A 27559-nucleotide genomic window follows, 5' to 3' on the forward strand; every position below is an offset into this window, starting at 1 on the left:
AGCCGATTCTCTAGATGCTTTCAAAGGAGAGTTAGATAGAGCTCTTGGGGCAGAATCAAGGGGTACGGGGAGAAAGCAGGAACAGGGTACTGATTGTGGATGATCAGCCATGATCACATTGAATGGCGGTGCTGGCTCAAGGGGCCGAATGGCCTACTCCTGCACCTATTCTCTATGTATCTATGTATGTATCTATATTTATTTATGTAAATTAGCAGTGATTATTTGTACAGTACAATTCCAACTCGGTGATCATAGTTATTGACTCTTACAATGTGGAAACAGGACCTTTGGCCCAACCCCCCTAGTTATACAGGAAAATGGTGCAAGGTAGCAATAGATGGTGGAAGAATGGAAAGAGAGCAGTAAAGGGAACCTTCCTTTCAGAATGATGGAAATGGAGGAGAGGGAAACATGTCCCTTGGTGGAATCTGAAAGTGGCATCAAGTAGGTAAAGAAGGCATATGGTATGCTTGGCTTCATTCGACAAGGCATTGAGAAGGGTCTTGACCCGAAACATCATCCATGCCCTCTCTCCAGAGATGCTGCCTGTCCCGCTGAGTTACTCCAGCTTTTTGTGCCTTTGGTATTTTATTTCCTTCTTCATGTTTAAATTATGTTTTATTTTTAATTGTCTACTGTATATCGTGCTATTACTTGCGAGCAAAGCACCAAGGCAAATTCCTTGTATGTATACATTTTTGGCTAATAAAATTTATTCAATCTTCAGTTTAAACCAGCATCTGCAGTTCCTTCTTACGCATTGAGTATAAGAGTCAGGAGGTTATGATGTAGCTTTAAAGGACCAAAATGTGAGATTTAGAGAGATGCAGCATGGCTCAACCAGCTGCGCCACTGTGCCACCCACTAAATGGTGTTGCACTTTGAGGAGTCAGAACCTTTATAGCGAAAGGTAGACCCCTGGGGAACATTGTAGAGCAGATGGATTGAGCACAGGCACACAGTTCCTTGCAAATGATGTTATAGACAGGATGATAAAGACGGCTTTGGGTACATCGGCCTTCATCAGTCAGGTATTGAGTATAGAATTTGGTGCATTTGGCCACATTTAGAGTATTGTGTTCAGTTTTGGTCACCTTGCTACAGCAAGGATGTTGAGACACCAGTTGAGATGCTGGTTTACCTGGAGAGAAGGAATGGGTGACATTTCTTCAGTCTGAAGAAGGGTCTCGACCCAAAACATCACCCACTCCTTCTCTCCAGAGATGCTGCCTGTCCCGCTGAGTTACTCCAGCATTTTGTGTCTACCTTCGATTTAAACCAGCAACTGCAGTTCTTTCCTACACATCCTGCCAGAGGAGGTAGTTGAGACAGCTATAAGAACAACAATGCAAACAGCACATGCAAATATAGATTGTATTTGTGCATGGCCCATCCAACATAAGCAAAGTTTCATAGAGTGGTTGGTTTGGGCACAGGTAATATTCCCAGAATGGAGTTGCATTCATCATGATATGGCTTGCGTGGATGTGATGTGTATTAAGTAAGCAAAGATACATTTTATACATTCAGAATGTTATAACCTGTTTATTTTGTAAAGACTAGTAAATACAAGAAAATTCTAATTACATTGTGACAAAAAAGTGTATTCATGAGCAAGATAAATACTGGCATTTTTCATAAAAATTGCAAATGCAATTAAACCAATCAAATTTTCTCGAATGAAAAAAATTGTCAAAAGCTTTTCCTCAGAACAGATGCTAAAAAAAATACATAGCTTCTTTCATTAAAAATCACATTTGATGTATTGAAAATAGATCTTTGGAACCAACAAAACATAGCTTATTAAAAATCTTACAGATACAGAAAATATTGAATAATACTGATGCACAAGTATTGAAGGATCCATTAATATATTTTACCACTGGCATTAATTGTTCTCATTCATGAGAGAACACACAACATCCACAATTTGTCATCACTTTACTGCTACAAGTTAATTTACAAGTAAAAAATAAAGGGAACTAGAGAATTGATGCTTCCAAATGAAATCAAATTCTAATTTACTCACCAATATTTAAAAGTCGTATTTCCTCCACTTACAATATGATTAAAAAATACAATGCTGGAATTTTTAATTCTCACATTTAGCTGTAATTTCTCAAATAGTTGAAATCCCCAGTATTTGATTATCTTTTGCCACTTTTCTTTGCAGATATAATAGGACAATTGCCAAACTATCAAAAATAAACCATGTTCCTTCAAAAGATAGTTCGGTTGGCTATTAAATCTGATACTGAAGTGGCAAATACAATATTGCCCACACTAAACTAGGGTCTAGTGCCAAATTTGAGTATATGATATCGTAAATGGCAGAACCTTTGCAGTCTTTTCTGGACAGATTATTTTATAAGGCCAGAAGATCCAACATGTTGGTCGACTTGCTAAACCTAGATGAGAGAGTTCTACTTCATCCACTATTGATCCATTCAATCAATTTTTCAACTTTCAGCACAACTCAAGCAAATTATTAATCCTCCATTACATTTCATGGAAACTCATTAAAATTACCGAGTCAAACCTCACCCATTGCATACCACCAAAATGTCTTTACTGCATAGGTAATCTCTAAAAAAAAAAATTCAACACAGGACGAAGTTACATTATTAAAATCTACGGGAGTCAAAATGCTTCAACTCATCGAGACATCACATGCAAGTATCGCGAGATTTCCTGATTGTCATCCCCTTTTCATAATTGGCATTTCGTAAAACAAATAAAGATGAGGAACAAAGCTTGCTGGCTAATTAAAACTGGTCCAACATGTATTTACTTTGAGGATACAGCAAAACTTATGATTTTCATAATCAACAAAGCTTTGTTTTCAGAACTTTCCTCTAGTTTCTACTCAAGTCATTTGTATGCAAAATCTCCCCGAAATCAATACCATTTGGCTTTCAATCAATGTACATTTTAGAAAAGTTAAAATAATTACAGCATCTTTAACATGACATTTGTGACAGTGGCAATCTATAAATTGGGAGTAACAATTTTAAATTGTGAGAATATAAATTAATTTACTGTCAGAGCACTAAATCAGTTCAAATCTTTAACATCTTTATTGGTACACATGTGTTCAGAAGAGCCAGTTTATTTGTCAAGCTTTCCTAAATGGTCTGTGAAATAAGTGGAAACTCCCAAAGTATATTTAGTCAACCTAGGAACATGGTTAGTTTTTTGGGTGGCACTACCTTGTGCTGTTTTTCTTTCTTAAAAGTAGCACAAAAGATCAGGGAACATGGATTCCCACTGAAAGCTCCAGAATCCTTTGCACACAATACAATTATTTTGGTTGATTGGCTCCAAAATAAATACATGTTGGTATTTTATCTGCTTCACTCAGAGGAAGGTGGGTATGTGGAATGAGCTGCCAGAGGTGGTAGTTGAGATAGATACAAAATCAACATATAAAATACACTTGGACCAGTACATGGATAGGAAAGATTTAGGAGGGATATAGACCAAATGGAGGCAGATGAGTAGCTTAGATGGGGCCTCTTGGTTGGCATGAACGAGTTGGGCCAAAGGGCCTGTTTTCATGCTGTACTCTATGATTCGCTATCAACATGCCAAATGTCTGGATTATTTCCTCAAATAAATGCAATCTGGTATGTGGCTAAACAGATTACAAAGACAAACATGCGCCTAAAGATTTAGTGCCGGGACAAGGGATTCCATTTCACATGTTACAACAGGTTGACTACTTAAACCAAAGCAGCCCAAATTGACCTGGGACCAGGCTCCGAACAGAGAAATGTAGGAAGGACTCAATGTTTTAAAAAATGCTGCAGGAGTTGCCTTTTTAAATTGGCATTAATTTTTTTTCCTAAAGTTCTATGGTGATTTAGCAAAGCAATATTTTAAGCAGTGAAGTATACTCACAGGTTTCGTCCATATCAAATGAACATCAGGGATCACAAGGCAATGGATGATTTTTGAAATATTGGATACAATTCATAAATATGTTCCTGCCTGAGGCTGGAAAAGTGTTATGAACGTTCCGAGATGGATAAATCCTTACTGACAATTAGGAATAGGGGTCAATAAGCATTTAAAACTTATTTTATTCTGAGGGGATTTTTTTTAAATTTACAAATCTTAATGTCACTGAACAGGTTCTGTTGAGATTTGTACGAGACATTTCAAGCTACAGAAATACGTGGGGGATGCACTGAAGCTTAGTGCAGCCTATGCTGAGGCTTTGTGGAGAATTATTGCAGTCTAAGGTCATTCTCTGACAAGACACTGAAAGGGCTGACTCCTGTGCAAAAGCATCTCAAACACAAGTTGTTTTGTATCACTCAAAAGGGCAGTGGTGCTCTGTATACAGAATGTGCTCACATTGCTATAATGTTTTTGAACTAATAACCCTATGAATATATAGACGACACAACACTATGAATATAAAGAAAGCCATGTACTTTTTTTGTATTCCTTGCATATATTCTAATGAATAAAGTTTATATTGAAAGAAAGAAATATGTGAAAGAGCATTCATTTGCATTCTGTAGATTATTTTACAATGGTCAAAAATATAGCAACGTCAGGCAATGTATTCGATTTTGTCAAGCCTGCATTGCAAGTCGAAATCAGGCTAATAATATTTTAACATTAGCTACTCTAGTTGCTTTATGGAATTTGGTATTTTGGGCTATCATGGTTTAGTTTACTTTGAATAACTAATTTATTGTATATTTATTTTCATTATTGTTGAGTCCAATGGACCCGTAAGCCGAGGTAAGAAAGAATTTCATTGGTCTAGTTCATATCTGGTGCATTGACAAATAAACACTCCTGATCCAGATTCACGGTGTTCTTCATTATATAAAGGGTAGCTTTTTTAGATTGACATTTGATAGCAAGACCAGCCTCAGGGTTACTGAGTGCAAAGTAGTCAGTGTATGGCATATTTCTGGTGCCAATTAAGAAACAAGAATGAAGAGAGAGGGTTCTCAGAGAACAGAGATTAACAGCATTGAAGCACAAAGACAATCTGTTCTGAACTGCACTGAAGCTCAGCATCTGGCTGCGAATCTGTGACATTTGCCCTTTTAAGCTTCAGGACTAAATGCATAACTTCTAGACAGCAAAATACTTGAAATAGATAGAAGATAGACAAAATGCTGGAGTAACTCAGTGGGACAGGCATCATCTCTGGAGAGAAGGAATGGGTGACGTTTCAGGTAGAGACCCTTCTTCAAACTGGTTAAGGATAAGGGAAAAGAGAGATATAGATGATGATGTTAAAGAACAATGAATGAAAGATTGTTGTTGAACTCTCGTCAGAGAGAGGAGAACTTCTTCAAAGTAGATCAAGACATACCTTGACATCATTGTCTATATCTCTCATTTCCTAACCTTTATCCCTAACCAGTCTGAAAAAGGGTCTCGACCTGAAACGTCACCCATTCCTTCTCTCCAGAGATGCTGCCTGTCCCGCTGAGTTACTCCAGCTTTTTGTGTCTATCTTCGGTTTAAACCAGCACCTGCAGTTCCTTCCGGCACAATTGAAATAGATATCTATATTTACCAGCCTATCAAGAAAAGTCTCACGCATGTATCAAATACATTATAAAGCATAGCACATACAGAATAGGCTATTCAACCCACAATGCCCATGCTGACCATAATGCCAATTTAAACTCATCCTATCTGCCTGCACCTGATCCATATCCCACCAACTCCTGCCTGTTCAAGTGCCAGTCTAAATGCCTCTTGCATGTTATTGTGTTTGCTTCTATCACCTCCCCTTGAAGTATTTTACAGGCACCCTGTATTGAAAAAAAATGTCCTTTAATTCTCCCCCTCACTTAAACCATGTTTTCTAATATTTGACATTTCTACCCCAGGAAAAAGACTGTTCATGGCACATACTGATGCCTCTAATAATTATAGACTGCAATCAGGTTGCCCCTCAGCCTCCAAAATCCAGAGAAAACATTCCAAGTTTGGCAAATTTGCCTTATAACTAATATTCTTTAATCCAGGCAGTATGCTGGTGAACCTCTTCTGAACCAGTTCCAAAGCCTGCAATTTCATCGATTGGAACTGCAAATAATATTCAGAATTTAGCATAAATGATTTTATGCATCTGCAGCAGAGGTAACTGCCTACTTGCATTGCTGGTCAATTGTAACAAAATGATGCAAGACAATTTTGAGAAATTACTAGCCCCCATGCATCTACAGAGTTATAGACTATATATCCAGTATAAAATTCTCTCAAGTGCAATAACAGTGTCTTTTTAAAAAGTTCAAAACATTTGATAAACTCCTGTGCAAATCACCATTATTTGGACTTCAATATCATCTCCTCAAATGGCAATTACCTTCTCCTGAGTTTCAGCTATATTTTTTTAACAATAACAAATGTCCAACAATAATGCAATTTAGAATTACAGATACTTCAAAAGGAATATGATTGTGGATAACTTATAGAAAACCAGGCAAAGCACATTGCTAAATGTGAATGACAATATCTGTATGCCATAAAGAAATATTAGCAACTTAGTTTAGCGATTTAACACTTTCAAACCTTATCATTTGAGATATTCTTCTGGCAGATGCAAGCTGACTGGTTGGTTAGTAGAAGAGTTTCATAGTGACTCCCCAGACAGTTATGGCCCTGCAATTAATACAGCCAAATCTGTGACTAATAGCTGTCAGATGTTGGCCAGTTTAAGTTACATTTTCCCATCCAAGATGCAAGAGTTGCTTCACAACAGAAAGCATGGTTGTACATTTCTGACAATACTTAGACAAGGGCCTTTTCTCCTTGCACCAACTGCTTAGCAACTGATTTTATTATCATTTATATGGCAATGCTAATTTGCGGTTACCAATTATGCAATGTGCATTGAGCTGCTGCCTACTGGGGGGGGGGGGGGGGGGGACTGCCTTTCTTGTGCCATTCACCATCTCTAAATTGTATTGTCAGACTGCCTTTCAGACAGTGTGCTGAATCAGCACATGTATCTCCTATTGAAGACAGGGGATGATGAAACCACCATTTTTAGTCTCCATCATCCATTGATACCTCTCAACTTTTCCAATGCACATCTGATTTGCCTTGCTCGACTTCCCATAACCTTACAATGATTGAATATTCTCACCACCAGTTTTCATCTGCCAAGACCCCACATTCTGAATTTCCTACTGTTTCTATTTCTTCCTCTGACCTTCAAAAATCTCATATTTTAGACCAAGGTTCTGAACATCTGACCTACCGCTTCATTGCGGCTTGCCCTCAGGGTTTGTTTGATTCTGCCTATCATGCAACTTCACGACAATAAAAATACAATGGCAGATCTTGTAGTTTGACTCATTCACAATACTTAAAAGCTGATGTTGCAAACCAGTTTTAACATCTCCAAGACCTTCAATAGTAATTTTGAGATACAGTATTAAAAAGCATAAATTACCTCAAAATATTGGGGAGGGGAGGGGGAAGAGGAAGAGGGAGTTGCACAGAAATTGACCCAATTTTGAAATATCTCCATTAAATAGGCATTTAAATGTCTTACTAAATCATTATCATGGTTTGGCAAGGTATCCTTTTGAATGAAGAGCAGCAGCAACAATTAAAATGATGCAATTTGACATTTCAATAATAAAGAACAAAAAAGCTTGGAACCCGATTAAGCCACCCTTACATATTTTTGTGGCTTTTATCCAAAATGTTTGATTTCTAGCACAATTTGTGCAAAAATATTAAACTAAGAGCCCCACCTGCTCTCTAATGGATAGTTTATGCTCTACAGAAATGAGCATGGCTGCACAGACAAAAAGCATTGATGTGCATAATCCATATCTTATGTGTTTTCCCTTCTACGCACATCAACACCTGTGCTTCAAGTTCAAACACAGGATATTTCTCCTTCGCAATTAAAAAGGCACACTTATTTGGCTGATGTAATTCTATGCTCAAATGGTCAGGAGCTTTAAAGTAAGCAAAGACCAAAACTGGCTCAGACTGCTACACGTAATAATCACTATTTCCTTAGCACTTAGCTCCAGCTTCCTACTGTAACGCTTGTAAAGGTATCTTGTGGCTGCAGGTTACGGAGACAGTTAAAATTACGAATGATTTTCTCTTCTGTACACTGCGGACATTTTGCGTCACGATGCAGATCTGATGGTTCGCCCCATTCTTTCCAACAGTTATCCTTTGTTAGTCTTCAGAAGCTGCCAACATTTTTTCTTCTGATAACAAGTAGATGTTTTTGGTTGTAATAGAGCATGTTGGGTTCTTCGTGTTTAAACTCTGCTTTCCAAAAACCAAACTTAGCGGCAGAAACCAAACTGCATCAAACAATTTGCGACATTAGGCCATGATAATATAGCCAAATTCTGGAAAATACATAAATGGATATTGAAAGGTCATTAACAAGGAAATTTAACAACTACAACAAATCAATCTCCAATAAACTTATACAGTTTTGTAAAAACATTGCATTTAGTACGTGCTGTTGAGAAGTTCAACCAAGTTCAACGTGGAAACTGGTTGGAAGCATCTAGACATTTTCTTCAGTTTATAGGACCTTTATCATCCCAGTCATTCCCTCCTCTCCCCTCTCCTGTCAGGCAGAAGATACAAAAGCTTGAAACCACACACCAAGAAATTCAGGAATTGCTTTTTCCCTGCTGTTATCAGACTATTGAACAGTCCTCCCGTAGGCTAAGATGTCTGTCAACCTACCTCATTGTTTGAGGTACAACCTATCGCCATCAGGCTATTAAACACTACAACCTCCAAATAATCTCTGAACTACGTGGACTTGGAGGCAATCATTAGCAAAAAAATAAAAATCAATATAGATCTATACATACACACTGAATTTTTCTGTTGATTATTATGGTGTTTACAGGGTACTTTGTGTACATATCTATTGTGCTGCTGTAAATTAAAATTCCATTGTTCCATTTCAGGACATATGACAATAAAACACTATTCTTGCGGACCATGGATGATTTCTCTGTAACTAACACCATAATGCTGTAAAATTATATTCTGCATTCTGGCATTTTTCTTTTTGCACTACCTGTTGGATTGTGTATTTGACTATGGCTTGATTACACCGATGTATGATATGATTTGATTGGATAGTGCACAAACAAAACTTTGCTATATCTTTTTGCAAAGCTTTTTCACCCAGAGTTGTGAATCTGTGCAATTCTTTACCACAGAAGGCAGTGGAGGCCAATTCACTGGATGTTTTCAAGAGAGAGTTAGATTTAGCTCTTAGGGCTAAAGGAATCAAGGGATATGGTGAGAAAGCCGGAACGGGGAACTGATTTAGGATGATCAGCCATGATCATATTGAAAGGAGGTGCTGGCTCGAAGGGCTGAATGGCCTAACCCTGCACCTATTTTCTCTGTTTCTATCTTAGTACATGCAACAATGATAAGGCCTAATCAATGGCCCAAAATTTTATAAATAGAATTAAATTTGTTCTCATAGAACTTGCAGAAAAAATAAAAGAAACATTTTTTTTTTAACTTCTATTTGTTGACAAACACTCACGTGGCTCTGTGCTGCAGAAAATTGTGAGTTGGACGTTTTACGAGGAACTCAATCTGACCCATAATACAGGGTCACCAGTATGTATTCCAGCAATATGTTCCAACTTAAATGCAGAAATTTGTGCCAATACCTAAATACTGAATAATAATGAATCTAAATGTTCTAAATGTTCCTCAGTTCTGGTTTATTTTAAAAAGATTGCAATGGGGAAGGAGCCAGAGTTGTATACATACCATTAAAAATATGCTAGCTTCTTCTTCATCACAACATTGGCCTCATGTTGTTCTTGCCTTTTCTTTTGGACCCTGGAAAGAAAATATATGTTCAATCATCCTAAAGGTTAAAGTTTGGATTCACATTCAGATAACAATTAAGGTGATTTACAAAGCAATACTCTAAAAATGCATTTGGAGTAACTGGTCAGACTATAGAGTAATGACTGATAATATATTGGCCATTCTCTAATTTTGATCAATATCAGGAGCTGCGTCTTCAATTTTGTCCTGCAAAATACATTGCTTACATTTTGTTCCAAGTAGAACTAAAAGGAGGCAACTAATCCTTTGGCTAGTTCCCTGGGTGGTGATTACTGAGCAATTTTCCCATTTATTCATTTTCAAGATCTGTGCATTGCTGCAAAGTCAACATTTATTCCCCAAACACAAAGGCCTCGAGAAGATGGTGGTAGCTGCCTTTGTGAACTGCTGTAAACCTTCTGGCAAAGTGCTGTTAGAGTGGAAATTCCAGGATTTCGACCCTGTGACAACAAGTGGCCTGTCGTACATTTTCAAGTCACTGCGACATGGAGGGAACTAAACTACCTTGGTGGTGGAGTTCACAGGTTTGGGAGATGCTGGAGCAGCCTACCTTTAGTCCAACCGCAGTGCATTTGGCAATTACTGCACGCCAGCCGTGGAGGGATGAATGGTGCTGAGGACACTGCTAAATAAAATGGACCAATGGTGTACACTCTGAAGATTCATCTCTCCCCACCCTTCACTTCTGGAGGTCTCAGTCCCACCCATGGGACAGGATGTAGCCTGGGATTATGATATGGGATGATTCAGTGCTTACAATTACGCTAGGTTGCTGCTTAACTAATCTACGGGGCAACCACCTGGTTTGGACACAAGACTCGAGGCGTTGGAGGAGAAATTTGCCACATTAACAGAGCTGGGACTTACTTTGCCATGTCTGAATTTGGTGTGTTGGGTGACATCAGTTGGCTGGTTTAGTTTTAGTATTTGTTTTTAATGTAAAATGCAAAGAGCTAAGTGATCTGCAAAACCGTTGCACGAAGCAAGAAAGAGTCATGTATACGCAAAAGGAAAATGAAAACAAATGCAGTTGCTGGGATCCAAAACTGAGAACAAAGCAATTTGCTGTCCTTACACGGTCTGATCTCTGCATGAAACAAGAGAGATGCTGGAAAAACTCAACCAGTCAAAGAACATCCGTGGAAAGCCAAACCAGTCAATTTTCATCTGATACAGACATTAACTGGTTTCTCGTTCCACAAATGTTGCTTGACCAGGCCAGTTTGTCCAGCATTTCATTTTGTTTATACACAAGTTAGAATGAGTAAGGCCAGTAGATTTCTTCCTCTGAAGAAAAAACATTAGTGATCCTGATGTGTTATTACAAAAATCTGCAAGGTCAGGGTCATCACTACTACCGTTTTTCTTTCAAATTCCAGATCAGTAACCAAACATAACTACCATACTAGGATTTGAACTCTGCAAAATGTAACCTCTGCGCATTTACCACACCTTGTACTTAAAATAATTAATTTCTGATTAATAAATTAAACATAACACTACCTCAGAGTAACATATAAAAATATCAAAAGTAATCCAAATTTTTTATACCATAACACAAACACGGTCGTCATTGTGAGTAGTCCAACCAAGATGGCAATCGAGATCAATATGACAGCGTACTTATCCAACACATCAGGACCTATGGTCAAAGCATTAGAAACATGGTCTGATTTTAATGCTACAGAATAACACAAAAAACACACATCTCACCATTTAGACTTTATTTGCGGCAGAATTTTAAAAACAAAACATGAAACTTATCCACAGTTTGTCAATTTATCTTCCCTGCTTATGTATTGGAACAACCATATAAATGCAAGTTGTGTTATTGTTGCTTTCACCGTGGAAGTATTAAAATGTATTGCATAATGTGAAAATGGGTTCAATTACATTTCTATAATTAACTTGCTAGTTAGTGTTCGTGGCATATTTAAATTATTATTCACCAATTTGTCATTTAAAATTGGTTTTCAAAAACAGAAAATATACCACCTTGGGAAAACTGTTGGAGCATGTGCAAAGCACTAAGGAATTCATTCTTCCAAAACAATCACATCAGAATTCCTTCCCTTCAAGTGATTTATTCCACCAACATTATTCCCTTCCACTGGCTTGGACCCGATTCTACAACTTACCAAGTTCTATTACGCAGTGACATTATACACTGATCCTTTACAGAGTACCAAGAATAACATTAAACTCTGAACTTACCTGAAATTATTGAAGTCGGAGAAGAGGCAAATACTGTTTGTTGACTGTGAGAGTCCATGTGAGAGTCCATTGTAAATGTGGGGACAGTAGTTGGGATCATTTCTGCATTGGAAAATAGTTAATTTACAAATTTCTATAAGAAAACAATCACAAAAGTTTAAATCTCATATGCTTGCACTCAAAAGATTTTAACATTCAGTATTCACAAGACAATGGCCAGGCAAATTAAAGACAAAAGCCTCCAGAAAAAAAGCTGCAACATCCCCAATGACTGTCAATTCTTGGGGTCCATGAATATCCAATTCTATACGCATTGAAAGCCCTGTGAAAACTGAGTGAGAATGATATCACTTGCCTCAATAGGCATGTCCTGCCTCTGTCTGTGGAAGATGCTGGCACCTGGAGTCACCTCAGAATCCACAGAACCTAAGTGGAAGCAAGTCATCCTGGATTGCAACAAACTGCCCAAGCTTAAAAAAAAATTCGGGTACAAGGTAGCGAGGAAAGCCAAAAGAATGTAATCATTTTTTGCTTGTGGAATTGACTAAAAAGGGAGGTTACACTTGAATTATTGAGGGCACTGTTGAGACCACATCCAGTGTACAGTATTGGTCTTGTTATTTAAGGAAGGATGTTAATACACCGGATTCAGATCAGGGGAAGCTGTAACGAACTGACATCTAGAAAAGGCAATGAGGTATTTTTTAATTTTTGGAGAAGATAAAATCGGGCCATGTGGGGCTGGGGAACGATAAGGTTGGAGGCTTTAGAGGGCAGAGAGCCAGAAGTAATAAAATCAGAAATGTTGTGTGATATTAAGGTCTGGTGCTCAACTGTGGGGTCATGGTCCAAGGACCATTGTCCCTGGTCAACTCATCTCGTCCCACCCAAACCACCCCCTCCCCAGGTACTTTCCCCAGCAAACGCAGGAGATGCAACACTTGTCCCTTTAGCTCCCCCCTCGACTCCATCCAAGGACCCCGACAGTCTTTTCAGGTGAGGCAGAGGTTCACTTGCACCTCCTCCAACCTCATCTACTGTATCCGCTGTTCCAGGTGTCAACTTCTGTACATCGGCGAGACCAAGCGCAGGCTTGGCAAACGTTTCGCTGTACACCTCCGCTCAGTCCACCTTAACCTACCTGATCTCCCGCTTGCTCAGCACTTTAACTCCCCCTCCCATTTCCAATCTGACCTTTCTGTCCTGGGCCTCTTCCACAGTCAGAGTGAGGCCCAGCGCAAATTGCATGGAACAGCACCTCATATTTCACTTGAGTAGCTTACACCCTAGCAGTATGAATATTGACTTCTCCAACTTCAAATAGCTCTTGCTTTCCCTCTCTCTCCATCCCCTCCTCCTTCCCAGTTCTCCCACCAGTCTTACGATCTCCAACTACATTCTATTTCTGTCCCACCCACTCCTTGACATCCGTCTGAGGAAGGGCCTCGACACAAAACATCCTTCTCTCCAGAGATGCTGCCTGTCCTACTGAGTTACTCCAGCATTTTGTGTCTACCCTAGAAAAGACAAGTTGTTTTATGAGAAACTTATGGGAAAGTTGGGTGTACAAATTAGGCTGGAGTTTATGAAAATTGGGGAAATTGAAGAGAACTGAATATTTCTAAGACAGAGCCAGGTAGAAACTAGATAAAGAAAGGGGTGCAAGAGTTCCCCTGGGGAGGATGGGGATGTGAAGTTGGGGATGGGAGACCATGATTAATGGGCCAAATAACTAGCCTCTGCTCCTATTCCCAAGTGCAAGCAAGTTCTTCAGATACTCTGGCCAATATTTAACTTGCCGAAAGAACCTATATTATTCCTGTCCTTCAGAAAAAAAGCTGAGCTGCAAAACAATGAAAGCTATCTAATTAGAACAAGGTATTTTTATCCTGCATCTGAAGGTCAGATGCATTAAAAAAAAGTCTTCTCCTTCATCAATGAGATTGTTAATTTTCTTTTATTGCCACATCACTTTAGGTCAATTAGTTATTTTATCCTTTGATCATCTTTATAGACCTCTCAGCCATCTGTGAAAGCTGTGATTTGCTATTAAATTTTACTTGCCTAACAAGACCTGCTACTGCGAGTGCTGTAGAATTTATCTCAAGCACACGCATTAAGTTCAACATGCCACAAAACCACAACTAATTTTACTTTAGATTCTGAAACAAAGATTATGATCTTCTGTATTTTGCTTACCACTCCATGTAGTGACAAATACTTCAGAACTCCAGTCACTCCACTTCCCAAAGTCTAAAGAATCTTTTGCTTTAACACGAATCACAAACAGTTGAGCAGTGATGGCATCAGTAATAGTTTCTTCTTTCTTGTTTGTCTCTATCTGAAAATAGTTTAAAGGAATAGGATTCTAAATTGTTATTCTAGAGGAAATATTTATTTATAATAATATAATTATTAATAATGTGATATGATCTATTGGGCAGCACAGTGGCTAAGGGATAGAGTTGCTGCCTTACAGCACCAGAGACCCGCATTTGATCCTGACTGCAGGTGCTGTCTGTACAGAGTTTGTACGTTCTTCCCGTGACCGTATGGGTTTTCTCCAGATGCTCCGGTTTCCACCCATATTCCAAAGCGGTGCAGGTTTATAGGTTAATTGGCTTCTGTAAATTTTACCTAGTGTATAGGTGGAACTGGTCTACAGGGATCGCTGGTTGACACGGACTCGGTGGGCAGAAGGGCCTTTTTTCTTGCTGCATCTCTAAACTAAACTCTAAACTAAATTATTCTCGTAGTTGGATTACTATTCCAACATCACTATTCTTTACAAGCAAATGCTTTATTTTGAAAATACTGACAACAAAAGTTTCAAGTTTTCTGAAACTTGAAATGGAATGCAAGATCACTCCACTTCGTATATCCCACCGTATGTTTCCTTCTGCTGTATAGTGGAGACTTTTCAACACACTTGCCCAATGCCATCCTTTCAGTTTTACACACAGCTCCTCCAAAAATGCCCAAAGCTGATAATGATTCTTGGACAAGCTACAGATTTTCCAGACTCATGCATGTTATTCCTATTAATACCCCAACTCATATTTAATTAACTTTTTCAATAAAATTTGCTCTGTTATAATAAATTTTCCAGGGACATAGCTCATTGGAAAAAGGCATGGTAAACCTCAATGTTCAGCCAATTAGGGGTTGAACTCAGCATTATCCTACTCAACTAAAACTTATTTTCATGTGGTGAGCCAGATGACAAACCATTGGAATCTCAAAATATGTCAGATTACAGCTTATTGGAGCTCTGCCATACTGGTAGCTCTGCTGTAACGGAATAGTTGTGTTCCTAAGAAACCTCGCGTTATAGAAAATTGCAGTCTATAACATAATTGTGCCGATGTGTAAAAAGGCATGGGGGGTTACAACGTTTCAGAATTGCAAAGTTATTTTTCCTGCAGGATTTTGAAACAAAAACTAAAAATATGAGAGGGGAAAGATTTAATAGGAATCCAAGGGGCACCTTTTCCCCCACAGAGTGGTGGTGAAACACGGATCACAATCACATACAGTTGAGCAGTGATGGCATCAGTAATAGTTTCTTCTTTCTTGTTTGTCTCTATCTGAAAAATAGTTTAAAGGAATAGGATTCTAAATTGTTATTCTAGAGGAAATATTTAGATTTAGAACCAGAGGAAATGGTTGAGGGAGGTACTACATGATATTTAAAAGACATTTGGACAGGTAAATGGTTAAGAAAGATTTAGAGGGGTATGTGCCAAACACAGACAGGACCAACGTAAATGGTCAGCATGGGCAAATTGGACCACAGGGCCTGCTTCTATGCTCTATGACTGATTTTATGTTAAATGTTACATTGTTTAATTGCACAAGTGTCAATTGAAAAGATTCCTGCCAATTTCAATAGCCGCCAGCAGGGAACGGTGTTATTAAGAGACAATGGTGCATGATCACTGCGAGGAGGGGAAGTTACATGGACAGTTTATTTTCCTTAATATTTTTTTCCAAGACAACTTTTATTCTGCTTGTACGGATGGCCCCAGCAATGGCTGCGTCGCCAACAATCTGTCTCTGTCTGTTCCTTCCTCCTCTGTTGTTTTATAGTACATGTTAAATTTATGTTTTTAGTGCTCTTTAACTTGTTTTATGTGGGGGGTGGGCGGGTTGGGGGAAAACTTTAAAATCTCTCGCCTCGACGGAGATGCGATTGTTTTCCATATCGTATCTCCATCCGCAACTTGGCCTCTGCTGGAGACCGACTTCGGGAGCTCCAACTGCGGGAGCCTGCGGACTTACCGTCATGGAGCACGCGATCCCTTTGCCAGGGATCAACCTCTGAGCTCCGACTGCGGGTGCCTGCGGACTTTAATATCGTGGAGCTCGTGATCCATGGTTAGAGACAGACTTCGGGAGCTCCATCCGCAGGAGCTTTGACCGCCCTGACGCATGGTTCGACTGCCCCGACCCCAGGAGAAAATTAGGGAAGATTAGATTTTATTGCATTCCACCACAGTGAGGAATGTGGGAAATCCGCTGTGGTGGATGTTTATGTTAAATTTAATGTAGTTGTGTGTTTTGTTGCTTTTTTTTTAGTATGGCTTAATGGTAATACAAATATCACTATACCTTAATTGGTACACGTGACAATAAAAGATCTTTGAATTTCCAAATTAATTTTAAAATAGCCAACACAGATCCAGAAATTAGAGTCGTACAGCGTAGAAACAGGCTCACCTTCTCCAAACTGACCAAGTTGCCCCCATCCATGCTGATTTCATTTGCCCACACCTGGCATGCATCACTTTCGAGTGTTTCTATTCATAAACCTAACCAAATGCCATTGAAATGTTGTCATTTTTACTGCCTCAACTACTTTCTCTGATGGTTCACTCCATTAATCCACCACCCTCTGTGTGAATGGTCACCTTAAATTGATGTCATCTAGTTACTGGTTTCACTACCCTGGGAAAAAGACTGCATTCACCCCAACAATTTCCCCCAATGGAACATAGTACAGGAACAGGCACTTCATGCCCAATGTCTTTGTCATACATGATACCATGACAACTCTGATTTTATACGTGTAAGAAGGAACTGCAGATGCTGGTTTAAACCGAAGATACACAAAAAGCTGGAGTAACTCAGCAGGACAGGCAGCATCTCTGGGGAGAAGGAATGGGTGACGATTTGTCTCGAAACCTAAAACGTTACCTATTCCTTCTCTCCAGAAGTCTGAAGAAGGGTCACAACCCTTTCCTTCTCTCCAGAGATGCTGCCTGTCCCGCTGAGTTACTCCAGCTTTTTGTGTCGACCTCTGATTTTATACACCTCTAAAAGATAACCACCTCGGCCTCCTGTGTTCCAAGGAATAGTCCTGGCCAGTGCAACCTCTAATATATCAGGCTCTCAATACCCTCATAAATCTCTTTCAGCTTGGTGACATCTTTCCTATAGCAAGTTGACTAAAATTGAACTCAAATTTCCAAGTGAGCCTCAGCAACATCTTGTATAATTGTAACAATAGACAATAGACAATAGGTGCAGGAGTAGGCCATTCAGCCCTTCGAGCCAGCACCGCCATTCAATGCGATCATGGCTGATCACTATCAATCAGTACCCCGTTCCTGCCTTCTCCCCATACCCCCTCACTCCGCTATCCTTAAGAGCTCTATCCAGCTCTCTCTTGAAAGCATCCAACGAACTGGCCTCCACTGCCTTCTGAGGCAGAGAATTCCACACCTTCACCACCCTCTGACTGAAAAAGTTCTTCCTCATCTCCGTTCTAAATGGCCTACCCCTTATTCTCAAACTGTGGCCCCTTGTTCTGGACTCCCCCAACATTGGGAACATGTTATCTGCCTCTAATGTGTCCAATCCCCTAATTATCTTATATGTTTCAATAAGATCCCCCCTCATCCTTCTAAATTCCAGTGTATACAAGCCCAATCGCTCCAGCCTTTCAACATACGACAGTCCCGCCATTCCGGGAATTAATCTAGTGAACCTACGCTGCACGCCCTCCATAGCAAGAATATCCTTCCTCAAATTTGGAGACCAAAACTGCACACAGTACTCCAGGTGCGGTCTCACCAGGGCCCGGTACAACTGTAGAAGGACCTCTTTGCTCCTATACTCAACTCCTCTTGTTACGAAGGCCAACATTCCATTGGCTTTCTTCACTGCCTGCTGAACCTGCATGCTTCCTTTCATTGACTGATGCACTAGGACACCCAGATCTCGTTGAACTCCCCCTCCTCCTAACTTGACACCATTCAGATAATAATCTGCCTTTCTATTCCTACTGTGGGTGATTGAATTAACATTTTGTTCAAGATGGCCGCGCCGTTGTGTTTGGCTGCCTGCCACTGTATGTTTCTTTTTTTCCTAGTCAGATGTGCAGCACTTTGGTCAACGTGGGTTGTTTTTAAATGTGCTATACAAATAAATTGACTTGACTTGACTTCCAAAGTGAATAACCTCACACTTATCTACATTAAACTGCATCTGCCATGTATCCGCCCACTCACACAACCTGTCCAGGTCACCCTGCAGCCTTATTGCATCTTCCTCACAATTCACACTACCCCCCAACTTAGTATCATCTGCAAATTTGCTAATGGTACTTTTAATCCCTTCGTCTAAGTCATTAATGTATATCGTAAATAGCTGGGGTCCCAGCACCGAACCTTGCGGTACCCCACTGGTCACTGCCTGCCATTCCGAAAGGGACCCATTTATCCCCACTCTTTGCTTTCTGTCTGTTAACCAATTTTCTATCCATGTCAGTACCCTACCCCCAATACCATGTGCCCTAATTTTGCCCACTAATCTCCTATGTGGGACCTTGTCGAAGGCTTTCTGAAAGTCGAGGTACACCACATCCACTGACTCTCCCTTGTCAATTTTCCTAGTTACATCCTCAAAAAATTCCAGTAGATTTGTCAAGCATGATTTCCCCTTCGTAAATCCATGCTGACTCGGAACGATCCCGTTACTGCTATCCAAATGCTCAGCAATTTCGTCTTTTATAATTGACTCCAGCATTTTCCCCACCACTGATGTCAGACTAACTGGTCTATAATTACCCGTTTTCTCTCTCCCTCCTTTCTTAAAAAGTGGGATAACATTTGCTATTCTCCAATCCACAGGAACTGATCCTGAATCTATAGAACATTGAAAAATGATCTCCAATGCTTCCACTATTTCTAGAGCCACCTCCTTAAGTACTCTGGGATGCAGACCATCAGGCCCTGGGGATTTATCAGCCTTCAGTCCCATCAGTCTACCCAAAACCATTTCCTGCCTAATGTGGATTTCCTTCAGTTCCTCCATCACCCTAGGTTCTCCAGCCCCTAGAACATTTGGGAGATTGTGTGTATCTTCCTCAGTGAAGACAGATCCAAAGTAACGGTTTAACTCGTCTGCCATTTCTTTGTTCCCCATAATAAATTCCCCTGCTTCTGTCTTCAAGGGACCCACATTTGCCTTGACTATTTTTTTCCTCTTCACGTACCTAAAAAAACTTTTGCTATCCTCCTTTATATTATTGGCTAGTTTACCCTCGTACCTCATCTTTTCTCCTCGTATTGCCTTTTTAGTTAACTTTTGTTGCTCTTTAAAAGAGTCCCAATCCTCTGTCTTCCCACTCTTCTTTGCTATGTTATACTTCCTCTCCTTAATTTTTATGCTGTCCCTGACTTCCCTTGTCAGCCACAGGTGTCTCTTACTCCCCTTAGAGTCTTTCCACCTCTTTGGAATAAATTGATCCTGCAACCTCTGCATTATTCCCAGGAATACCTGCCATTGCTGTTCTACCGTCTTCCCTGCTAGGGCCTCCTTCCAATCAATTTTGGCCAGCTCCCGCCTCATGCCTCTGTAATCCCCTTTGCTATACTGCAATACCGACACTTCCGATTTTCCCTTCTGCCTTTCCATTTGCAGAGTAAAACTTATCATGTTGTGATCACTGCCTCCTAATGGCTCTTTTACCTCTAGTCCCCTTATCAGATCAGGATCATTACACAACACTAAATCCAGAATTGCCTTCTCCCTGGTAGGCTCCAGTACAAGCTGTTCTAAGAATCCATCTCGAAGGCACTCTACAAACTCTCTTTCCTGGGGTCCATTTCCAACCTGATTTTCCCAGTCTACCTGCATGTTGAAATCTCCCATAACCACCGTAGCATTACATTTTTGACACGCCAATTTTATCTCCTGATTTAACTTGCACCCTAAGTTGAGGCTACTGTTTGGGGGCCTATAGATAACTCCCATTAGGGTCTTTTTACCCTTACAATTTCTCATTTCTATCCATACTGATTCAACATCTCCTGATTCTATGTCACCCCTTGCAAAGGAATGAATATCATTCCTTACCATCAGAGCAACCCCACCCCCTCTGCCCACCTGTGTGTCTTTTCTATACGTTGTGTACCCCTGAATATTCAGTTCCCAGCCCTGGTCCTCTTGTAGCCATGTCTCAGTGATCCCTACAACATCATACTTGCCCATGACTAACTGAGCCTCAAGCTCATCCACTTTATTTTTTATACTACGCGCATTTAAGTACATAATGTCCCAACTTCTACATTCAATTCCTTGACTGATGAAGCACAGCATGCCAACAGGCTTCTTCGTCACTATCTACCAGTTATGTCACATTCAGGATGCTGTGTTCTTGTACACCAAGATGCCTGTGTTTTACAACACTCCCCAGGGCCTCACTATTATTCACTGTGAAGGTTCTGCCCTGACTTAACTTCTCAAATTGCAACACCCCATGCTTATCTGAATCAAACTCCCAATGCCATTCCTTGGCCCAGTTGCCCAGCTGATTTTAGTGTCATCTGCAAGCGTGCAAATTACAGTTTGCACATTCCTAACCAAATTGTTGCTCTAGATGACAAACAGCGATGGGCCCAGTATCAGTCCCTGTGGCACAACACATCATAGGTCTCCAGTATGGAAAAACTACCTTCCATTTTCACCCTCTGCATCCCACCATTAAGCAAATGTATCTGTATCTTGTTGGTTAACTCTTCCTGGATTCCATGTATTGTAACTTCCCAGAGCAGCCTACCTTCCTTAATTAATAAAAGGAACAAAAAACTCTTATTTATAAAATTTACTTTATTTCTTTAAAACATGCCAAATCACTTTAAAGCCAGGAAACATTTGCGTTCAGTCAGTGTTGTAACGTGGGGCTATAAAGCTGCCAATGGTCCCACAAAGGGTATTCCACAAAATCTGTTCTACCAAAGCAGAAAGCTTAAGGACTGGCAAACACTTCCTTATTTAAACATTGGCATGGGATATTGTGTGTGTACTCAAAGATGATGACTGAACCCGTGATTCACATCCCACAAGAAAGAACACATCTGATCCATACCTTTGAAACAGTAGGGAAAATTCAGGAAAAAGGATGATATCAATTTATTCCCCAACTCTTCCTTCACTACATCACTACTGCATCAGGGCCACCTCCTGCACCCATGTAGAACTCATGGACTTTACTAACTTCACCACTAATTTTTACCTTGCCCTTAAGTTCACCTTGACTATCTGGGACACCTCTCTCCCCTTTCTCGGTCTCTCTGTTTCCATCACAGGAGACAGACATCTATTACAAACCTAGTGACTCCCATAACTATCTTGACTACACTTCTTCCCACCCAGCCTGTAATAAAGATGCCATTCCCTACTCTCAATTCCTCTGTCCCTCCAGCATCTGCTCCCATCTGTCCTTATACCTCCTCCCTCGACTCCATCCAGGGACAACAAAAGTCCTTTCAGGTTAGACAAAGGTTCACATGAACCTCCTCTAGCCTCATCTACTGCATCTGGTGTTCCCGATGTGGGCTCCTGGATATCTGCAAGACCAAATGTAGATTTGGTGACCACGTCGCTGGACATTTGTGTTCAGTCTGCCTAGGCCTACAGGATCTCCTGGGTGCCAACCTGTTCAACCCCCCCTGCTCATACTGACCTTTCTAACCTGGGCCTCCTCCATAGCCAAAGTGAGGCCATACGCAAATTGGAGGAGCAGCACCTCATATTTTGCTTGGGTAACTTACAACCCAGCAGTATGAACATTGAATTCTCTCATTTTCCGTAACCTCTACTTCCATTCACCTTCCCTTCGCCTTCTTCCTCCACCCGAGTCATTTTACCAGTTCTGAAGTTCACCACATTGTTTCCCTCTTGAGATCACACCTTTGTTGGCCAACAATGGGCCTACCAGGCAACACCCTGCCAGAGGTCAATTGTGGCCGGCCCTCACCTTTTCTCACCTCCAGCTCTCCACCTCTCCTACCCCCTACTTTCAGTCTGAAGAAACGTCCCAATCCAAAACGTCACTCATCCTTTTTCTCTAGAGATGCTGCCTGACCCACTGAGTTATGTCAGCACAGGAAACAAGGAGTAGGGTGACTTGGACAGGTTGGGTGAGTGGGCAGATGCAGATTAATGTGGATAAATGAGGTTATCCACTTTGGTGGCAAGAACAGGAAGGCAGATTATTATCTGAATGGTGTCAAGTTAGAAAAAGGGGAAGTACAATGAGATCTGGCTCATCAGTCACTGAAAGCAAGCATGCAGGTACAGCAGGCAGTGAAGAAAACTAATGGCATGTTGGCCTTCGTAACAAGAGGAGTTGAGTAAAGGAGCAAAGAGGTCCTTCTGCAGTTGTACAGGGCCCTAGTGAGACCAGACCACACCTGGAGTACTGTGTGCAGTTTTGGTCTCCAAATTTGAGGAAGGATATTCTTGCTATTGAGGGAGTGCAGCGTAAGTTCACGAGGTTAATACCCGGGATGGCGGGATTGTCATATGTTGAAAGAATGGAGCGACTGGGCTTGTATACACTGGAATTTAGAAGGATGAGAGGGGATCTTATTGAAACATAAGATTGTTAAGGGATTGGACATGCTAGAGGCAGGAAACATGTTCCCGATGTTGGGGGAGTCCAGAACCAGGGGCCACAGTTTAAGAATAAGGGGTAGGCCATTTAGAACAGAGATGAGGAAGAACTTTTTCACCCAGAGAGTTGTAAATCTCTGGAATTCTCTGCCTCAGAAGGCAATGGAGGCCAATTCTCTGGATGCTTTCAAGAGAGTTAGATAGAGCTCTTGGGACTAGCGGAGTAAGGGATATGGGGAGAAGGCAGGAACTGGGTACTGATTGTGGATGATCAGCCATGATCACAGTGAATGGCGGTGCTGGCATGAAGGGCCGAATGGCCTACTCCTGCACCTATTTGTTTATTGTCACTTTGTGTCTATCTTTTTCAAACGTTTGCAAGGTCAAGTTTAAAATTATTGGCAAGACATATTTGAGAAAATTGATACATTTATCCTCCTTTAAATTTCTTACCATGTCCTTGGAGCAAATTACTTGTTTTGGGAGTTTGGTAGTGCCCATGCAAAGTTGGCCAGTGGAGACAACTGAATGTAATTCATATTTTGGTACATAGGACAATTAAGCACTCTTGACTCGACTCTTGGATGAACATATTGTTATTTGAAAATTCAAATTTAGAATTAAAAGTATAGCTTGGATAGAGCCGAGCACGTATTATTTGGGGGAAATCTGGGGACGGTATGGAAGGCAATGTATTAAGCATGACCATTAACTCCGTTAAGTACAGGTTTGTGACTGGTTTTAAGGGGAACAGCAGTTTATTTACAGTAAAAAGAAGTCCAAATTTCTTTAAAATGTTGTCAAGGTACTTGTCTTAACTACCACCTAGTGAAAAAGTTGCCCATTAGGTTCATATATTACCTCATGTCTCTATGTCTCCTATGTCATCGATTCATTTACCATTGGTAAACGTCTCTGCACGCACTCTCAATTACCCTCACAATTTTACAAAGTCTATAATATTACACCTTTGCCTTCTGTGCTCCAATTAAAGAAGTGTTCGCTTGCCCAATCACTCCCTCTTGCTCAGGCCCTCGAATCCTGGCAACATTCTTGTAAATGTCCTCGCGGAAACCAGATTCAAAATTAAAATCTTGAATCATCCATTTTGCTCTGCTTGTCACTCAAATCAGGGATTCATTCAGAAGAGAAATCACCAGCATATATCCATCCCACATTGAAAGCTAAATGTCTCAGCAGGTTAATCACAGTTTAGTTCACAGAGTCTTTGATGAAGCGTACATTTTCTGCTGCCATCGTTTAATTGGAATCCATCCAACAGTTCATTTAAGATTGGGGAATTATCAAGTAGTCCCGTACAAATAATAAAAACCCTGTGGGAAAGTTTACAACACATTGTTGGCAGCTCCCACGAATGCTGGCTATCACATGCTAAGCAAGGAGTTGTTGGCATTGGACAGAAAATATACAAATTGAATTGTATATTTTAGGAGCTCGTATAATTCTGAGAATAGATAAATCTATATCACTGCAATAGTAAATTGGTAATTTCTCATATTCACCACTTTACTATTCAACAAATTTTATCTGTCAGTTCAATACTCAAAATTCACTCGCACTTCAAAAATATCAACATCCCAAAAAGCATGATTTCCACATGCTAAAGCAGTCCAGAGTCTTGGGTATTAATCTTGGAACATATTGTTTATCTAGTTATTGGCCAGCTTTGAGACACAAGATTTGATAATGTAGAAGAGTTAGAAAAGAGTTGAATGGGAGTTCCTACTACATCGCAGAAAGAGTTGCTCTCCAAGCTTAGGTATATTATTGGCATGTTCAGTTTAGTTTAGAGATACTGCACGGAAACAGGCCCTTCGGCCCACCGAATCTGTGCCGACCAGTGATCCCCGCATATTAACACTATCCTACACACACTAGGGACAATTTACACATACACCAAGCCAATTAACCTACATACCTGTACGTCTTTGAAGTGTGGGATGAAACAGAAGATCTGAGAAAACCCACGTGGTCACGGGGAGAACGTACAAACTCCGTACAGACAGCACCTGTAGTCGGGATCGAACTTGGGTCTTCGGCGCTGCATGCGCTGTCAGGCAGCAACTGTACTGCTGCGCTACCGTGTGCAATGAGGTACTGTGAAAAGCTTTGTTCAGCATGCTACCCAAAGAGATCTGATAAACTGTACAATCAACTCAAACTCAAGATCAAAAGAAGATGAAGATATATGCATTAAATCACATCTTCCACCTTTGATAAAACTGAGGGCCTGTGAATTTACACAAGTGTGAGATTTTACATTTTGGGTCCAATTAGTAGGCCTGACCGGGGTAGCAATAGGATGACAGCAGAAAGCATGGACCTTTAACCTGATTCCTTGGAGTGCAGGAGGATGAGGGGTGATCTTATTGAGGTGTATAAAATCATGAGTGGAATAGATTGGGTAGATGCAGAGTCACTTGCCCAGAGTAGGCGAATCGAGGACCAAAGGACAAAGGTTTAAGGTGAAGGGAAAAAGAATTAATAGGAATCTGAGGGGTGACTTTTTCACACAAAGAGTGGTGGGTGTAGGGAACAAGCTGCCAGAAGAGGTAGTTGAGGCAGGGACTATCCCAACATTTAAGAAACAGTTAGACAGGTACATGGATAGGACAGGTTTGGAGGGATATGGCCCAAACGCGGGCAGGTGGGACTAGTGTAGCTGGGACATGCTGGCATGTGTGGGCAAGTTGGGCCAAATGGCCTGTTTCCACACTGTACCACTATGACTCTGACCATCACAGAAGGGTTGAGACACTGCACAGAATGGTACAACTAATGCTCATCAGCACCAGGAGTACTATTTTCTATTTTTTTCTTTACCAGGAGCATTTATTTTGCAATTTTATGCATCAGTACAATTCCCCACCACTAATACCAGGCAAAAAATACAAATGAAGACCGATGTTGATACATTAACAAAATTGCAATTTGATTGCAACATAGAAACATGGTAACTTTGTAACATGGATCCTTGAAATTACATTAACAATCCTTGATTTTTTAATTTAACAATACAAAATACAAGAAAGAGTATGTAATGCATTACATAAATCACTATGCTTTGGATCTCAAGACCATTTGCTCCATTTGTTCTGCTCAATATTTTTCCAGTTTCCTTATAAAAGCATTAACTAAAAATTTGCAGTGGCTCTAGAAATCGTGGACGCATTGGTGATCATTTTCCAATGTTCTATAGATTCAGGATCAGTTCCTGTGGATTGGAGGGTAGCTAATGTTATCCCACTTTTTAAGAAAGGAGGGAGAGAGAAAATGGGAAAATATAGACCTAGCCTGACATCAGTGGTGGGGAAGATGCTAGTCAATTATAAAAGAAGAAATTGCAGAACATTTGGATAGCGGTAACAGAATCGTTACGAGTCAGCATGGATTTATGAAGGGGAAATCATGCTTTACTAATCTTCTGGATTTTTTTTGAAGATGTAACTAGGAAAATGGACAAGGGAGAGCCAGTGGATGTAGTGTACCTGGACTTTCAGAAAGCCTTTGATATGGTCCCACATAGAAGATTAGTGAGCAAGATTAGAGCACATGGTATTGGGGGTAGGGTGCTGATATGGATAGAAGATTGGTTGGCAGACAGGAAACAAAGAGTAGGGATTAACGGGTCCCTTTCAGAATGGCAGGCAGTGACTAGTGGGGTACCGCAAGGCTCGGTGCTGGAACCGCAGCTATTTACAATATACATTCATGACTTAGATGAAGGGATTAAAAGTAACATTAGCAAATTTGCGGATGACACGAAGCTGGGTGGCAGTGTGAAATGCGAGGAGGATGCTATGCAGATGCAGGGTGACTTGGACAGGTTATGTGAGTGGGCAGATGCAGTTTAATGTGGATAAATGTGAGGTAATCCACTTTGGTGGAAAGAACAGGAAGGTAGATTATTATCTGAATGGTGTCAAGTTAGGAAATGAGGAAGTACAAAGAGATCTGGGTGTCCTTGTTCATCAGTCACTTAAAGTTAGCATGCAGGTACAGCAGGCAGTGAAGAAAGCTAATGGCATGTTGGCCTTTATGACAAGAGGAGTTGAGTATAGGAGCAAAGAGGTCCTTCTGCAGTTGTGCAGGGCCCTGGTGAGACCACACCTGGAGCACTGTGTGCAGTTTTGGTCTCCAAATTTGAGGAAGGATATTCTTGCTATTGAGGGCGTGCAGCGTAGGTTCACAAGGTTAATTCCCGGAATGGCGGGACTGTCGTATTTTGAAAGACTGGAGCAACTAGGCTTGTATACGCTGGAATTTAGAAGGATGAGAGGGGATCTTATTGAAACATATAAGATTATTAAGGGATTGAACACATTAGAGGCAGGAAACATGTTCCCAATGTTGTGGGAGTCCAGAACCAGGCGCCACTGTTTAAGAATAAGGGGTAGGCCATTTAGAATGGAGATGAGGAGAAACTTTTTCAGTCAGAGAGTTGTAAATCTGTGGAATTCGCTGCCTCAGAAGGCAGTGGAGGCCAATTCTCTGGATGCTTTCAAGAGAGAGTTAGAAAGAGCTCTTAAAGATAGCGGAGTCAGGGGGTATGGGGAGAAGG

General features: G+C 40.6%; 1 protein-coding gene across 3 annotated transcripts in view; it reads right to left on the reverse strand.

The window, feature by feature from the left end:
- Positions 1 to 1549: 1549 nt before the first annotated feature.
- The window catches only part of LOC144609070 (interleukin-11 receptor subunit alpha-like), a 74563-nt gene continuing 48553 nt past the window's right edge, over positions 1550 to 27559 (reverse strand). For all 3 annotated transcript variants that reach the window (XM_078427526.1, XM_078427601.1, XM_078427462.1), the window contains 5 exons: positions 14275 to 14416; positions 12076 to 12177; positions 11413 to 11503; positions 9778 to 9849; positions 1550 to 8369 (listed from right to left, as the gene is read on the reverse strand). In XM_078427526.1, coding sequence (XP_078283652.1) covers positions 9780 to 9849; positions 11413 to 11503; positions 12076 to 12177; positions 14275 to 14416 — 405 coding nt within the window. In that variant the 3' untranslated portion in view covers positions 1550 to 8369; positions 9778 to 9779. The remainder of the gene's footprint in view (positions 8370 to 9777; positions 9850 to 11412; positions 11504 to 12075; positions 12178 to 14274; positions 14417 to 27559) is intronic.

This window comes from Rhinoraja longicauda, chromosome 1 (assembly GCF_053455715.1).
Source record: "Rhinoraja longicauda isolate Sanriku21f chromosome 1, sRhiLon1.1, whole genome shotgun sequence".
Lineage (NCBI taxonomy): Eukaryota > Metazoa > Chordata > Chondrichthyes > Rajiformes > Arhynchobatidae > Rhinoraja > Rhinoraja longicauda.